This window comes from Topomyia yanbarensis, chromosome 1, assembly GCF_030247195.1.
Source record: "Topomyia yanbarensis strain Yona2022 chromosome 1, ASM3024719v1, whole genome shotgun sequence".
Classification (NCBI taxonomy): domain Eukaryota; kingdom Metazoa; phylum Arthropoda; class Insecta; order Diptera; family Culicidae; genus Topomyia; species Topomyia yanbarensis.
Genome location: NC_080670.1, coordinates 172,064,938 through 172,082,584, shown reverse-complemented (window position 1 = coordinate 172,082,584; position 17,647 = coordinate 172,064,938). Strand labels below are relative to the sequence as shown.

Below are 17,647 nucleotides of genomic sequence, written 5' to 3'. Positions count from 1 at the left end.
CTATCGGTTTCGCTAAATGGTGCTTTTGAAAAAGTGGCTGTGATTTTTTGTCACACACCGTGCTGGGGCACGCAACACAACAGCGCAATGAAAAAACCACAGCCACATTTTCAAAAGCACCATTCAGCTAAGCCGATGGCTTTTCCGGCAGGTATTTTGCATGAATTGAATCGTGATGATCTAATAAATCGACTGATATTCTTCTTTTAGAGTTTTGAAAAGGTTTAAATGGATAATCTGGTGGCAAAGCTGAGCACAATTTTTCTTACGCACACTACCAAGCCTTGAGGTAACTTGTCATTGTAAAGTCATTATTTTCTAACTAATAAGTGAATGAGATATTACAATCACCTTATGTTTCTTGTTAGACATGTTTTGTACATATCTGGAAAAAAAACTTCGTCATAAACACATTTTTTCAAACATGATTCTTGATTTCTAAACATGTCCAAAAATGCGACATGTTTATAGCGAGTGGGTAAAATGAACATGTGGCGGTGGTAAAATGAACAGCTTCTGGTGACCTGCAAAATGTCCTGTATGTATGCAATGCGCAGCGTTGGAAAGCATTTTCCGATCAATACTAATATCCCAACAAATCATGAGCTGCCCCATAGGGCTGCCCCTTGTAGTTTTTATTTATTTAGTCATTCATTTTGTGTTGGTCATGGAAACAAGTATTGAGGAAGCAATTATGTTTTTGATATTAGGACGCTGCGTTGTTATGTACAAGGATGCAAAATGCCTACCTCTTCTAAGGCTGTAATTTTTCTACCTACATTCTTCTTTCTCATACGACGCTGCTGTCGTTCACTAGTGCAGGACGCCCAGCGTTGTACGGCAGCCTGTAAGCAAAGCAGTAACATGACAAAAAATACTGCCCCCAGTAGAGCCACCAGACACGAGCTTCTCTTTCCTTATTTTACACTTTTTGATATTTTTAATCTATTTAATATTTTGATCACAAATTACGACAATGAATGCGGATCATTTACACCACGACCGGCATCAACGTTTTCGTGTGCGGGTCTCTCCCTTTAACTATGCAGAGAAAAATGTACAAAGCGAGAAAACAAACTTTACTACGCCACACTCTCACCGAGCAGTTGGAATAGAGTAGAAAAACTCTAGAAAGAGAACTGCGGAGACTCCATTTTGGATCGATTGGATTCGCGTTTAGCTGTCAAAAAACGAATCCAATCGAACATTGCCTATCCTTATAACATTGGACGTGTTGCCATACAATGCCGGGGCATACGTTGCCAAAAATGCTGTTTTTCTCTCCGCAGTTCTCTTTCTAGAGTTTTTCTAGAATAGAACAGCAAAATAAAAATGTATTTTACTGCAGTACGGAAAACGTACTCGATTTCGTTACCGTTCTGGCATGAGCAATAGTGATTCGTCGCTGTAGCGGGCTGTACGGCTTGTGCAAATGTAAATGTACCGGAAAAAATGTAGCTTACTAGTACCTTTCGCATCCCTGGTTATGTATACGTTAAGCGGACTTTGCACGATGAGTAATATTGATGGATCGATACCTATAATACCCATCAAAACTTCAATCCAGATCGAATGTCTGTTTTGCTCCAACTCTAAGGTCTTGACAATGGTATAGGTCGGTAAGGGTGCCGTTCGCACGATCCATTAGGTTTCCGCCACCGGTGTAACGCGTCAACGAAACGTCAAAATTATTTACACGCAGGTTTCAGGAGACGTTGAGGCACAACACCAACAGCGTGGAACGTTGTGGTGTACGAAACGTGTAAATGCTTGCAAGAGAAATGTTTTCAACTTTTTCTGATAGAACGGTAATGTGACGTTGACGTTATGTTCCGTTGGCGGATGTAGCGTATGAATCGTATAAATTTCCATCTTTTTCGATTTGTATTCCATGTTTGTATGTATTGGTCGGTTACGGTGGTCGTTCGAGGTGGCCGACTCTTCTAAGCGGCTCTCCGGCGCAGTTTGTTTTGATACCAAACGCAGCCACTTGTAGTACATGGGCTCATTTTTTCTGCTCTTTCTGAGCTGGGAATCCGTTAGTTAACGGGCTGAACATGTTCAACGCACACCACAATAGATGCTTTTTATTGGGAGCCGAATTCTGCTAGCTCGCATCATGCCTGTTCGTTTAGTGAACGTGTCTGTGGAAATTGATGGTTAAGGGATGTAGCGGCCTTTCTTGGGTTGTTGAACGGGAGAACTATTAACCTTGCTGGATGTTACTTTTGAAGAGGTGGTTGTATTTTTTATTTCGGTACACCGTTGTATTGCGTGCCCCAGTACAGTGTATTAGTGCATCGAAAAATGGAGCAACTTTTTCAGGGAAGCATTCGGCAGGGTTGGTATTGTTTGGACCGGTTTTTTTGTGTAGGATATGGGGTTTTTCATTGAGGGATCCCGGGGTGGTGGATTGGGTTGTTGCTCCATATTCTAGCAGAAGAGCAAGCCACTAGACGTGTTTCATTCTCACTTGTGCTTGGAAGTGCAGGGCCAATGCAATCTACTGCCTCGGTGTTTTTCAATGAAAGACAGCAATCGTTCGGCCGGGGTTTCTCGAGCTTTAAAAAAGAGCAAAGAAATTCATCGCGAGATAGAAAATTGAACAACATCGATTTATAATAATTTGCTTATTTCACTAATCGTATTAATGATAAATCTCCCAGATTCTCGGCAGCCGGCTGCCCAGAGCAATTATAACATCATAATACTATTGGCACACTTACTAACAAATTTCCCCCTTCCCGTGATACATGTATTGATCAGCATGCAGGAATCAATATTGATTGCGCAATGTGGTTCATCGTGTTATTCCCAAGCATGTTGGTCCAATGAACATTTTGCAATCTCAATTGGTTCTGGTCAATAACGAAGTAGCAACCACGGGCGATCACTTATGCTTAAGTTTGTGGTTATGCTTAGAAAATTAACTTAGTTATGAGATGTTGTTTTTAATGTTTATTCTAGTAATAATGTGTCAATTTTGTAACCATTACGGTTGCCACCTCTAGAGACCATTTGATCCGGAGGTTTGAACTGACCTGGGGGTAGCTGTAAATTGTTCGCGTTTGTGAACGGTTTTGTCGATTTAAATAGCACCCCCAGTTAACTGAAAAGAATCCAAAAACAGCCATTCTTGCTGTGAAGGATAACTAACAGGAGTAGGGGCTAGAGGCAGATCATTCATGATGCATTTTATAAATTGAAGCCAGAAAAAAAGAAATTATGAATTTATTGTAGGTTGCATGTTTCCCATCTCAGTTCTGAAAGAAACTAACTCTATATCTATTGTTATTGTTATTTATCAGTGTGCAATCGGGCTGTCTCAAAAACCTATTTCTGCAACCTATGTGCATTAACTGTACACTTACCGTCTCACCGTTGCAATTGTAAATGTGTGCAACGCTTTATTAGGTTCTTTACTGAAACAGTTAATCTCACTTTGGCATAAGTTTCTTTCGACCAATTCTATGGAAAATCATCCTACAATTGCATTAGTGTCTACGTCCTAGTGAAAAATTTCGCATTGAATGCGCTTCTGTCCCTTCCTAATCCACTTTTTGTCTTCTCTCCGTAGCGGATCAATCGACTATTAGGGACCATTCATAAATTACGTAACGCAAAAATTGACCAATATAGACCTTGATCTTCTAACAGAATTCGATTATTCCTGTTCTAGTCAATATTCGTATTTATTACGATCCTCAATTTGTTCTATTAACATAATGATATGTTGAGTAGCTAGACGGGTGAAGGCGTTTTAGAGTTTCACTAATGTCGTTATCGTTTTGCCTTTCTCACATAAAGAAAGGCTACGCAATCACTCCAAAAATCGATTTTCCCACCGAGGCCCGGAGGGCCAAGTGTCATACCTCATTCGATTCAGATCGTAGAGCTCGCAAAATGTCTGTGTGTGTATGCAGTATGTATGTATGTTTGCGTCAAATAATGTCACTCAATTTTCTCAGAGATGGCTGAACCGATTTGCACAAACTCAGTTTCAAATGAACGGTATAACGCTCCCATAAGACGCTATTGAATTGTTAGTTGATCGGACTTCCGGTTCCGGAGTTACGGGTTAAAGAGTATGGTCATACAACAAATTTCCATATAAACTGGTAACCCTATGATGTCCGAATGATGTAATACATATTCAAATACGTTCAACATTACTTGGATTTGTCACTAATGATTAATTAAAGTAGTTTTAACCACATTGGTCACATATAACGGATCTTGATGCCCCCTGGGAACTCGTCAAGTTCCCCAGCTAATGTCACACCTATTTTCCAGCAAACTCTTAACCGATGTTTACAAACTAGATTTTAAATGAAAGATAGTACTCCCATTGACAGCTATTGAAATTAATTCAGTTCTGACTTTTGGCTCCGGAGTTACAGGTTGGTTATTGCGGTCACATAGGAATTTCTCATATAAACCGGCACAATCGTAATACCTCATAGGTTTAAAATCTATTGAAATTAACATAAAGACAACGTTAAACTCACGCTGATTAAGCTATATAAATATTATATTTTTGTTTGTTTCATGTGTGTCAGTATCCATATGTTGCTTATCAGGTTCGTGACAGTCGTGCACTTATATATGCTCATCAAGTGTAATAAGAATGTAATAGACATTTCCACAATGTTATATTGAACATAACCTGCCATTAAATCATAGTTTGGATAAATGAGAAAGGCACAATTGCACCGCTAGGTGGATTAAAACAGGTTTTTTACAGTGCACTACACCGGTGTAGTCGGTGCTGCCCTCATTCAAACTTGGGTGTAATCAGTCTGACTCTTTTTTGTACTACACCCACTACACCAGTGTAGTAGCAGGTAAAAACGAAAACACTATAAAATAACCTCTGCCCACACGAGAAAGATTTATCCACGATTCCCCATAAAGTTTGCTCAACCCGAATATCCATCTGGTTCGAACAGATCACATCGACCCGAAAGGGCTGCTTAGCATTTTTGAGAGGCTACATAGCTGGTTGAGCTACATAATCAGAAAAAAAACAAGTCCTGATTAATTAACTATCTCTTAGGTGCCATTTCTGCACTCCTGGCCCGAACTAACCCATACCCAAGGTCAAGATTCGACAACTAGTAGGACCCACATTATGCTATATTTCACCCTATGGAGAAAAATTTGGTAAAAACCAAAATTTCTCACTAGGGTGAAAATTTGTTGGTAAAACCAGTCTTTCTACAGGAGGGCACAAATCCTTATGTCATACTCAGTTGCGTTTCCGCTTCGCCTCATCAGAAACCGACACTAACTTATTGTCGGAATAGATTAGCGCCGGCTTAGCATAGTGCTTTCGCATAGGCCTGCTAAGCCAAGACAAGTTTCGGCTTAACTGTGTCTCATCGGCATAAACAGAACTTCTGCTCGAACGGGACATCACGTTTGATCAGTCGTTCGATTGAAACACAAAGTGTGTTTTAGTTTTAAGGGATTTGCGTCAAGCCGGCGCTAATCTATTCCGACAATAAGTTAGTGTCGGTTTCTGATGAGGCGAAGCCGAAACGCAACTGAGAATGAGAATCCACATGTTCCCCCACCCAAGCGAATTAATATATCCACTTGTAAGTAGGAGAACACGTCTCATGAAGGCGTCCGAATCAATGAGAACGCACCATGCCAGTCCACTGAACTGTTTGAGCCTAAATAATAATGTGGGCTAATGCTACTTACAGATTTCATTTCAGTTTACAGTGTTTCATTTCCTCTTTTAAAACTTGATACATACGAAGTCATAGCTTGCTCTTCGGACATTTCGACACAGTCAGTCGATTGTGTCATAGAATCAAAATCTCTGTCATCGAATTCGCCATCTTAATTGACCCCCTTCGACAACAGTTTGGTCTTACCAAGCCGTAACGCGTGTAGCCGAAATAGGGGTTGAAAAAAGCTTCAAGCAACATCTGATGTTGCTCCAAATGTATGTGACCCAAGACTGACCTTGGATAGTTCCATCGATCCTTGTTTGCCTACCTTACATAACTGGACTCACTGCTCTCCATTCACCAATTAAGTATGTTTGTAAAGAATGTTAGAAAAAAGATGATGATGCATATTTGAAATCCTCAACCAACACCACTTCATGGAGACACTACACTACACTACACTGCCGATGTTCGCAAATCAGTCCCATTAAAATAGGAAGTTCCAAAGGAAATCCCTTACAATAGGGACAATCATATGGTTAGTGTTAAATCAGACCGGACTAAATCGCGAAACATCAAAAAATGAGCTAATGATAGCACTGGATAAAGAATTTCTTCAGCTACATTCGACTTTTTCCACATTTGAAATATGTAATAATAAGCATGAATTATAACCAAAATTAATTTTCAATTATAATGTACCGGATACTGCGAATAAAGCTTTTTAATCAATAAAAGCCGCATTATATCTCCAGGTATCCCGCTCAGACACACCTCCCCTATTACGAATCACGGTGGAAACATCAACAAAAACAACAAGCCAGTAGGCGCAGTGAGTGTGGAAAAAGCTATCAGCTGACATATGGAAATATTGTGTCGCGTGGTGCGTATTGTTCAGTTTATAGCGTGCAGTGAATCAATCGAATAATTATCTTTATTTTGTAGCGGTTCTTAGCTAAACTATTACTATTATCTGTATTAAGACAGACGACAAAGATCAAAAACGAGTGTGATAACTGATAAGGATTCCAGAAGCGATTATAGTTAGTCAAGGCTATAAATCTCTTTTACTTCCACCCGTCAGTCACTTCTCAAGCGCTATATCTTGGACGAAGAGTATGAGCAGTGCGTAGTTGGAGTGTGCAAAAACAAGCCTCTAGAAATAAATACACCATACCACCGTTCAAATGACGTGATCGTTTCAGTCGACCGGCAGACTTGAATGAGCGAAGATTATCGAAGAAATTGTTCGAAAGAGAAAAAAAAAGTTAGGTTACTCAGAGAAATAATCTGCATTCGAATTCGATGGTGATAACTGACTGCGAAATAGAATCAGTTTGTCCACCGTGCTGAGATTAGTAGAAGGGACCACGCGTGTGTTTACAATTTTCTGACGTAATTTGACGGTACTTTTACCTGAGTAGTTATCACCTATAATTAACGTGCTCCCGCGTGGTAGAGTCTGTGTGGTCGTACGAGTTTCCCGGAAAGCAACAGCAGACCTCGAAACCTGTCTTATTGTTGGAAAGGCTGATAAGAAGATTCTGCCCTGACGGCGGTGGTGGTAATGAACTAATGCTAAATGTGCTGTTTTGTTTTGAACGGTGCTGCCTGCCTCCATTGTCAAATCCTTATCGGAGTTTACACAAAATCTGTGTACGGCAAAAATAAGTAGTTCACTTATTGGTCTACGCACGGTAGCAAGCATTCTGCGGAGTTCTTCAACATGCACGGAAAAGGAGAAGGAGCCGGATTTAAGACGGGGCTGATTGATTTCACCGCGGGTTCGTTAGGTATGTTTTCAATGGTAACTTAAACGTGCTACGATACAATGTTCCGTGTCAAATAAAATTAATACAAAATTGTATTTCACAATACTGCAGTTGATGATCGCAGGCAATTTTATTAATTGGTGAGAAACGAGTCGCGTGTGTCGTCGCAATCCAAAATTGATTTTAATTAATTGTTGATTTTCTGAGAATTTCCAGTTTGGTTCGGTTCAAATCTCTTTCTGTTTCGTTGCCACAACTATGCTAACCGCTTTATTTTTTCTTAGGCGGTGTTGCCCTGGTTTACGTCAGCCAGCCGATGGATACAGTGAAAGTGAAAATGCAAACCTTTCCACATCTGTATCGGAACATGATCGACTGTACGGTGCGCACATTTCAACGAGACGGTGTCGTTCGAGGTCTCTACGCGGGAACCCTACCGGCAATAGTTGCAAACGTAGCGGAGAACTCGGTGCTGTTTGCTGCATATGGAGCATGCCAGAATTTTGTTGCTTTCGTTGAACGCAAGCAATCGGTCGCAGAGCTAACCAGTCTAGACAATGCCACTGCCGGATTTCTAGCTGCCTTCTTCTCATCGTTCACACTCTGCCCAACGGAGCTGATCAAATGCAAACTGCAAGCCATGCGAGAAGTACAGCAGAATAATTTGAAACCGAATGAAAAGCTGCAGAGGATTTCGCCTTATCAGCTGACCAAACAGATTCTTCGTACGGAAGGAATTCCAGGCATGTTCCGAGGTCTCACCTCAACATTCGCTCGTGAAATGCCCGGTTATTTCTTTTTCTTCGGAGGATATGAAGCAACCCGGGAGCTTTTGGCGAAGCCAGGTCAGTCTAAGGACGACATCGGTGTATTTAGAACTATGGTGGCCGGTGCCGTCGGGGGTGTAGCTTTGTGGACATCAATCTTTCCGGCAGATGTCATCAAAAGTAGAATACAGGTCCAAAGCCTGACGCTGAGTATGACTCAGGTGGGGATCGATATCGTCCGGAAGGAGGGTGCCTTAGCACTGTACAATGGTTTGCAGCCGACGATCGTGCGAACCATTCCGGCTACGGCGGTTCTTTTTGTTGTCTATGAATACACCAAGCGGTTCATGAGCAATCTGTTCCTATAGATGCTACCTCCAGGTGCCTTTTCATTATTGTACTTTCCGTTATTTTATTTATACGCTTAGATTGTAAATGAATAAAGTAATAGAATATATTTTACTTACAAGAGACTAGTTGAATGCACATTTTTCACCGTTGTACCAACTGCTTATCAATCTTGTTGAAGAGGTAGGACTCTTTTGCGTGAATCGTATTCATTGGCCATTCGTACCAGGGTATCTACACAAGATGCATTCCACGTTAAAAAAGAAATTAAACAACCGAGATCAAAAAGTAATACAAGCAACTTACCACAACCGTTTCAAACCCAATCAAGCCCAACTGCTTCAGCTTCATGGCGAATCCACCAGTAATTCGATTCTGATCCCGAACGTAGCAATTCCACGATCCGGCAACAATTGCAATCAGTCGAAGATTTTCATTTCCTACCTCATCTGCCAGCAGATGTTCCCTGCTCAAAATAACGCCGGAGTACTGCGGTGGACATTTCGCGCACACATCCAAAAATTGGCTTTTTTCACCATCCCACAGCATAATCACATCTGGACGCTGATAATGCGGCAACACATGAATGATGTGAGCAAATTCATGTCGCCTTTGGAAGGCCTGCTGAATCTCCAACAGCATTCTATCCGATTTGGTCAACCGGTACTCTAAACTTGGCACATAGTCCTGCTTTAGTTTCGAGATAATTTTGAAAGGTTTTTCCGGGAAATAGTTGCCCTGGTAGTTTTTATCACGCAAATTGATACGCAGGAATGCGTCCAATGCAACAACTTCCCTACCCGCGGCGGTGATATTTCGACCATAAGCCAATGCCAGGAAACGAGGCTCAAACGCTGCCCTAATCAGTTGCTCGCTGTATACCTCCTTGAGGGAAAGAAAATTTAGCAGAGCGAGATAGCATTTCGGATAGTCAGTTATCTCCTTAACACGGTTCGGCAGCTCTTCCAGAATTGCTTGAAGCAATTTCCTATCGATTTGCCCCGGAAGGTCCATATTGTAGTGAGTAGCAACGAAAGCAATGCGCTCCATGTCCTTCAGGCGTAGCAGTTTGATGTCATTCAAAAATCGCTCAAAAATTGCTTGCAGGCTAGGCTGATGACATAAGTGAACATCAGTGCCCAGTAGAGCTAGGTGAAGGCAAGCTAAAAGGGATAATCTTGGTATTTCCGGAGTTAATGCTGTAAGAAGTCGATCCATCGACTGCACATTCGGGATCCTCGACGAGTACCGTAGAAGTTTCAAAATCGCAGTTAAACTAATATCTTTCACTTCTTTAGCGTTTTGAATGGTTAACTGATAGATCCTCTCGATCAGCTCCACGCTTCGCACTGGTGTCTCCGTTTTGAAGAATCCCATGCACAGGACCGCCACATCGTCAACCCCGTACAGGAAAAAGTTCTGCTTCAAACTGATTTCAATATCAACCATATTTTCCACTGGGGTTCGTGTCAAATTAATATAAAACACCGTTCGTAACAGCTGATCCTTATTCAGCTTCCGCAGCCGGGTGCTTATCTTCCAAACTGCTTTGTGCACAAATCGTCCAATCTTGGACAACCGCAACGGATACCACTGATCCGCCATATGTAGCAGCTCGTCCGTTTTCCAGGTTGTTATCCGTTTCAAACAAACTTGGTCCAGTGCTTTCCAAATGTCCAAAAAGTTCCTCGTATTAACAGCCGGTGTTGGGCCAAGCTCAACCAACAGACGCAGAGATTCAATCAGTTGTTCATCACTGAAACTAGCAATCCGGTTCACCAACGCTTCGACAAACTGATCAAATCGACGGTCGGAGATGCAAATTTCGTTCTGTCGACAAATTTCTACCACTTGACCAAATTGAATCAACAGATCTTGTCCGCTCAGCGAATGCCAATCGGTTATTTGCTGGAATTCTGGTTGCTCCGAATTGTTTGTCGCTGAAGATTGTAGCGTTTTGACAGCAATACCGGCAGCATTCTGTTGCAGGATTTCGCGTGCGAAATCATTCTCGCTGTCCGAGAATTTTTTTACTTCTAATTTACACGAACTGTGAAAACTTGGTGGCAGTCCAAGAAATCTAGTCTTTGCAATAATCACATCACGATTGATAACATTGATATTCGGTAGAAAATAAACACGAATATGGGGCGATAAAAAATGCCTGACACCCTTGGACAGGAACATTTTGTACCGTTAGTATAATCGCGATCCGACTGATAAACACGCAGCGGAGGGAAATCAGCTGTTCAACAAGCATGCGGATTTTCGATTTCAAACAGCAAATAAACAAACCCAATGAAAAAGCAATATTTACCGCTCGATCTGTACTCGAGAACCCAACGGGTTCGACGCCAGGCTATAGTCACTTTTAAAAATTCCCGAGTACTTTTTTTCAAATGCACGTATGTGACTAATAGAAAACCGAGAGAATCGGTTTTAATGCTTCTTGTGGAAATTTTGAAATCCTTTTTCAAAAATCCTTGATAAACTCCAACATTGATTTTACACCTAGCGGCGGCCGTCGCATATTTTAAGCCAATTTTGTGTATCACGGCGATTTTTTTCGGGTGGCAGCTAAGACAAGACGTGACAATCGGCTTTTTATTTTTAGTTTTAGTAATGAAAATTAAAGCTTGTTAATTTATTTTATGCCAGCAATATTTTGTATCTTGAATCCACTATATTGATGAAGGGCACCGTTATTAAATGTCACGGGTGTTTAGTAAGGTTTGATGAAGCCATTTTCTGAAAAACTGTTGGATTACAGTGTGGTTTCTGTCTCATTTTTGTTAAAGTTAATCAACCTCGTATACGGTAAATGCATGATAAATAGTTGTTTCACTTTGCCGCACAATTTCTGTTCAATTTAGTCATTTTTACTTTTTCAACGATAATAATTTTTTTGTATAATTTTTTTATAAATATAACAACACTGTCAAACATCATTTCGCTATCCCTGCAATAACATTGCGTACGGTGCAAAAAGTCAGAATCTACCAATCAGGAGCTGGACTATTCTGACGTAAAATTGGAGCAAAAACGCCCCCCCCCCCTATTATCACGTCTTTTGTCTTAGGGTAAAAGTAAATACAAATCTCGACAAACATATGATTACGGCTTAAAAGCCAACTGTCAAAATTCTCTTTGAAAGGAAATTCCGGACTAACCGTTACGCGCCAATCACAGATGTTCATAGTAAACAAAAGAGAAAAGTTTTCTCTTTCATTAACTGCTATGAACTGTGTTTACGAGTAACGGTTTGTCCGGAATTTCCTTTCATAGAGAATCTTGACAGTTGACTTTTAAACCGTAGTCATATGTTTGTCGAGAAATAATTTGTATTTGGTAAAAGTCTCGACAAACATATGATTACGGCTTAAAAGGCAACTGTCAAAATTCTCTTTAGCGGACCCTACACGGGACAAGAATATTATCAAGACTGCTTCAATACGTCAATCCCATTTGATTTCTACATGATCAATATTTTCAAGATACTCTTACACAATCAATATATTAATCAATAATTGATTTATTCACAATATTTCTGCACGTGTAGGGTCCACTTTTGAAAGGAAATTCTGGACAAACCGTTACTCGCTAATCACAGATCTTGATTGTAAACAAAAGAGAAAAGTTTTCTCTTCCACTAACTGCTATGAACTGTGTTTAGCCAGTAACGGTTTGTGCGGAATTTTCTTTCAAAGAGAATTTTGACAGTTGGCTTTTAAGCCGTAATCATATGTTTGTCGAGAAGTGTTTCTTGTCCCATTACAACTGGCTACTGCAATGCAACACGAATTGCAATAGGGATCTCTAGAGGTATGGGGGTTATTACATTTTCTTGTGTATATAATTGCTGTGTGTTATTAACTTAGCCCTTCTTTCATTTCTAATAACTAATTTAGGATAATATCCAAATTCATGAAACTAGTACGACTTTACACACCAAAATTTGATTGTCGATTTCAGCAAAATTTTGCTGAATTTTGATCAGTTGAAAGTTTTAGCAATGCAGGACGCCGAAAAATCGGCAATTTGAATTAAACCTGTTTGACAGATTCGCTTTGCTGAAAATTCAGTAAGTCAAATTGTCAAATTGACAGCGCAATTACCGGATTTACAGCAATCCAGTCCGGAATACTGAGAATCCGGCAATTGCACTGTCAATTTGACAATTTGAATTACTGAATTTTCAGCAAAACGAATCTGTCAAACAGGTTCAATCCAAATTGCTGATTTTTCGGCATCTTGTATTGCTGAAACATTCAACTGATGAAAATTCAGCAAAATTTTGCTGGCATTCGGCGAAAAAAATTTGGTGTGTATCAAATCTATTAGAGTTTGCAAATCGAACTTTGGATTGCAAGCTGCTGGCGGATTGTAAAAGTACCTGTTTGTGAGCTGTGTCGGTTATCAATAATTCAAATGGACATGCTTGCAGAAAGGACATTTAGCAGACCAGTGTATTAGCTGAAAAGTATTTGGATTTTTTAATTTGAAAATCAGAAAAGAAAAATTCTCTACAAACATATGATTAGGGCTCAAAAGACAAATGTCAAAATTCACTTTGACTAGAAATTCTGAAGCAACCGTTATTACCTAAGCAAGCTGCATAGCCTACCGAACAATATCGCAGACGGTACTACTCCCGTAGTTGAATGTGGGGTCGAATTGTACATAAGCAGGTACATTCCCAAATCCCATTTCCAATCAGATTGAGGCGTTTCTGGGCTGATTTGAAAGCGCTTCTTTAGACCTCTATTAGCTCTCTCGACTTCCCCATTCACCAGTGGCCAGTAGACGTTTTCAGTAACTCTATACCAAAATCTTTGCAAAATGTACTCAAAGCTTCGCTGATAAACTGTGGACCGTAATATGACTTCATTTACTCTGGGATGCCATACCTACACTCAAAAAAAAGTAAACGTTATGCCTATTGATTTTACACATAGATTTTTGCAATTAACGGAGGCATATAGACACTATTTGCTGGCACATAAACCTAATGTGTGTATTTACAAGAAATATTAATCTTACATTCACATTTCATAACTATTAGGCACATAAAACCCCATTCTATAATAATATGCACATATAACTTATGTGTGTGCATACATAGTTTATACAGTTGACACATAGAATGTATGTGTGCGCGTGATAACAATAGCATTTCTTCTTCATATGAATTTTAAGCGGTTTGAAGCAAATAGAATTAACGTTTGGATTTTTTCAGTATACAGAACGTTTCGTGCAATGCCTGTATTGCAAGTTTTGCCGTAATGTCTTGCATTACTATGACTTCAACAAATCGACTGAAATAGTCAACCAGAACCAGCAGATTGTGACCGGACGGTAATGGTTCCATAAAATCTACCGCTATATGACACCATGCTCTATCAGGCATCTGTGTCTGTATCACAGGTTCTGGAGGTCCCAGAGATGAAACGATAGTGCACTCTTTACAACGCTTCAGGAATCCTTCTACTTCTTTGTCCATGCCAGGCTACCAAACTTTTTGTCTCAATCTTCTTTTCATGACGACAATGCCTGGATGTCATTCATGTGCCAGCTCATTCACCTTCGGTTGTAATGAAACGAAAACCACTATCCTTTCGCCCCTCAAAAGAATTCTCGAAAAGCTACACAGTTCCAATGCACATGGCTTATAGTTTTTTGCTTTATCCGTCCAATTACCCGTTTCCAAAGCCTCAAAAACCTGTGCACACTGATTTCATCTTTCTCTGTTGTGTCTTGAATTTCTTTAACGGTTATTGCTGCAGCTGTTGTCAGAAATGGAATAATATCCTCACTTTCCGAGTCAAAGGCTTTGGGGTTCAGATACCGACAGTCTGGAAATGGCGTCCGCCATATTCGTGATTCCAGATTCATGGACTATCTCATAGTTATATGACTGCAAGTGTTGGACCCATCATTCAATTCTCATGCTAGGCTTGGAGCGAGGACTGAATAAGAATTGTAATGGTTTACAATCTGTAACTAATTTAAACTTTACCCCTTGCAAATATCACTTGAAGCGGTCAGAAGCCCAGACCAATGCAAGAGCTTCTCGCTCTGTCTGGAAGTATTTTCTTTCCAGATGTTTCACGACTAGCTTACGTACGATATTATTCGACGCTCACCCTTCTTATCTTGTTGTAGCAGTAAGGCCCCTAATCCGGTGGGGCTAGCATCGGCTATCTAAACTGTTTCATCCCGGGTAAAAAACGAGATGATCAATGTTCACAACAGCTTGTTTGATTTCATCGAAAGCTTTTTGCTCAGCAACAGTCCATTTAAATTTTTGACTGCCTCGTAATAAATTCATTTGGGGATCTGTTTTGGTTGCCAGATGTGGAATAAATTTTCCCACGTAGGTGGTTGCAGTAGTACCCTAAAAAACTTCGCAATTCCGCGAGATTTTCCGGTCTTCGAAATTGTTCGATTGCCAAAACTCTGCTATCTATGGGTTTTATCCCAGATGCTGATAACTCATGACCCAGGAATTTCAGATTTTCCTCGTTGAAAACGCATTTATCCCCAGTTCAGTAAAATGCCATATTTCATGAATCGATGCAGAAGAGAATTCAAACGACTGTCGCGTTCTGCTTGAGAACAACCTGATACCATAACATCGTCGAGGTGTACCACTACTCCCTCGAGCCCTGTAACAATCGTGTCCATAACTTTTTGAAAAAGTTCTGGCGCACAGCTGATCCCAAATATCAGTCGCTTGTACCTATAGAATAAAAAAAAACCCATGTATTAACCCCAAATTCATCTGAAATCTTTATTATATTAATTAATCTTGATGGCTTGCACAGATATCAAAATATACCTTTACCTCAATAGACCGTACTTCGTAATGAAAGTTGTTATTATACGTGAATCCTGCGAAATTTCTAGCATTTTTCACATTAATTTTTTTTTGTCCCATCGACACTTCCTATAGTTGCTCTCCGATGAGAGGCAACGGGTGTGATTCGCGCAGAACCGCTGTATTCGCACGTCTCATATCGACGCATAGTCTAATATCACCAGACCGCTTCATGATTGGCATAACCGGAGACACCCGCAGGGATGGACCGTTTACCTTCTCGATGATATCCATTTCGAGTAGATATTTCAACTTCTTATGTATTTTATCTTCAAAAGCGATTGGGGCTCGGCGATACGCTTGTTGGACTGGGTTTTAAAAACCCGCAATTCTTTTGCCGTAGTATCACCGAGGAGATTCAATTTCCCTTGTTCAACAACGTAGAACCTTGCTTCGACAGCATTGGATCCTGCTTCAACATTCGCTCGAAACATGCCTTTTGACTTTATTGGCTGATTCGTAGCATAAGCAATCAGTTTCCGATCTAGGTTATCTGTATATTCTCTTACTTGAATAACCGCATTTGGCGCTCACTTCCATGTAACTTCGTCTGTAATGTTAGCATCAGCTCCAGAATCTATAATCATGGGGATTCTAATACCTCCAACAACAAACTCAAAAGTATTACGTCCCATGTCGAAAAATATATGTTGCTTCTCCGTCCTTATCGTCGTTCACGCTGCGAATGCGTTTAGGTTGAGATGGCCCTGGCATTACGCGAGTTGTACCCATACGCTTTAGGCACCGATTCATAAAATGGCCTATTTCTCGGCACTTTATGCATTTGGCAGTTCTAGCCAGGCATAACTGGTCACCCTTCAGATGCGCTCTACGTCCAAAGGCAACACATGCTCTATCATGGCTTCTATCACTTAAACCGCGACTTTCTCCACGAAGAAATTTAAATGGTGTCGTATACACCTCACTAACATTAGAATTTGACGCTATTCTTTCGGAATTTTGACGGTCCAGTTCTGTAACCTGCTGTTGAACATCCGCCAGAGCTGTCCCCAGAATTAGAATTTCGCCCAGAGTCATGTTTTTTTTCCAATATCTGTCGCATCAGCTCAGTCGACCTACATGCCTCTACTATCTGTTCCATGATTCGATCGTCTGTCTCTGTAGTATCGTACCGATCAAACTCGCATCGCTTTGCTTAAATCTGGAGTCGAAGAACAAAATCCGCAAACCTTTCATTTGTCTTCTGGTTTATCTGTCTAAAAAGATGTCGTTCGTAGTTTCTTCTTCACAGAGGCTCAAAATGCTTATCTGAATGGCAACATCGAAATATGGAAGGTTTGCCACCACATGAGGAATTTCATTAAGCCACCCATGAGGAACTTCATTAACCCTTCATTAACCGGTCGCAGCAAAATATCTCTCTAATTCGCGCTTCCATTTTTGCGTGTACGTATTTCGTGATAAAAATAAAACAAAAAATAAACAGTCTCTGCAAGTCTGCAATATTAAAATATTAATAATATTAATAATATTAAATATGAAAAAATTGACTTTGCATCTGCGGTTGAACAATTATTATGGAAACAAAATTTCCATAATAATTGTATCTGACAAACCACATAGATTTTTACCATTGCGATTTCCTTATGAATTATATCTGCCAATCAGACGAAGTTGACATAACATAAGAAAATCATAACATCAAACTAATACATTTTATCCCATACGCGCATATTCAATATTAAACGTCCAATAATATTCATTGGATTGTTGGATTGTTTTCATATGAATCAAATTTCATAAATCATAAATTTCTTTTATAAATTTGATAATAAATAACATTTTAGAGTTTCTCAAATTTTAATACCAATCAAATACAACTAAAATAAATTGACGCATTGGTCGTGGTTGTTGATTAGCCTTAGGATGTAGATGTTTCTGTTAAAAAAATACGTTAAATTTGTCCAAAACATCATTGCTTCTATTGCGGCGTCAAACCACTGTTTGAAATTTTAGAAACAAATTTCCCGCCAAGAGAGCTTATGCTTTCATCGATAAACAACAGTTCCGGAACAAGTAACGAATTTCGAGTACACTGATAATATCGTTTTTTCTTGGGCAACTTATCGATAATTTGAAATTTCACAATAAGATGATTGCAAATGTCTCTGGAGAGCCATGTTAGATTTTTTTCAATTCGAGCGCTAATCAAAAGTATTACTTGGAATATAATAAATTCTA

General features: G+C 40.0%; 2 protein-coding genes across 3 annotated transcripts; one reads left to right on the top strand and one right to left on the bottom strand.

Annotated features, from left to right (window-relative positions):
* The first annotated feature begins 6,507 nt into the window (after nt 1-6,507).
* On the top strand, nt 6,508-8,689 carry LOC131681516 (mitochondrial ornithine transporter 1). Of its 2 annotated transcripts, XM_058962343.1 has the most exons (3): nt 6,508-6,564; nt 6,627-7,474; nt 7,738-8,689. In XM_058962343.1, the coding sequence occupies exons 2-3, from the start codon at nt 7,408-7,410 to the stop codon at nt 8,586-8,588; spliced, it is 918 nt and encodes a 305-aa protein (XP_058818326.1). In that variant the 5' UTR covers nt 6,508-6,564; nt 6,627-7,407; the 3' UTR covers nt 8,589-8,689. The 2 variants fall into 2 exon arrangements, with proteins under 2 accessions (XP_058818326.1, XP_058818318.1); XM_058962335.1 differs by having other exon boundaries at nt 6,555-7,474.
* On the bottom strand, nt 8,666-10,813 carry LOC131681507 (uncharacterized). Its single transcript, XM_058962323.1, has 2 exons — nt 8,875-10,813; nt 8,666-8,802 (listed from the first exon to the last, which is right to left on the bottom strand). Exons 1-2 carry the CDS (start codon nt 10,753-10,755, stop codon nt 8,713-8,715), a joined length of 1,971 nt encoding a protein of 656 aa, XP_058818306.1. The 5' UTR covers nt 10,756-10,813; the 3' UTR covers nt 8,666-8,712.
* Between the last annotated feature and the right edge of the window lie 6,834 nt (nt 10,814-17,647).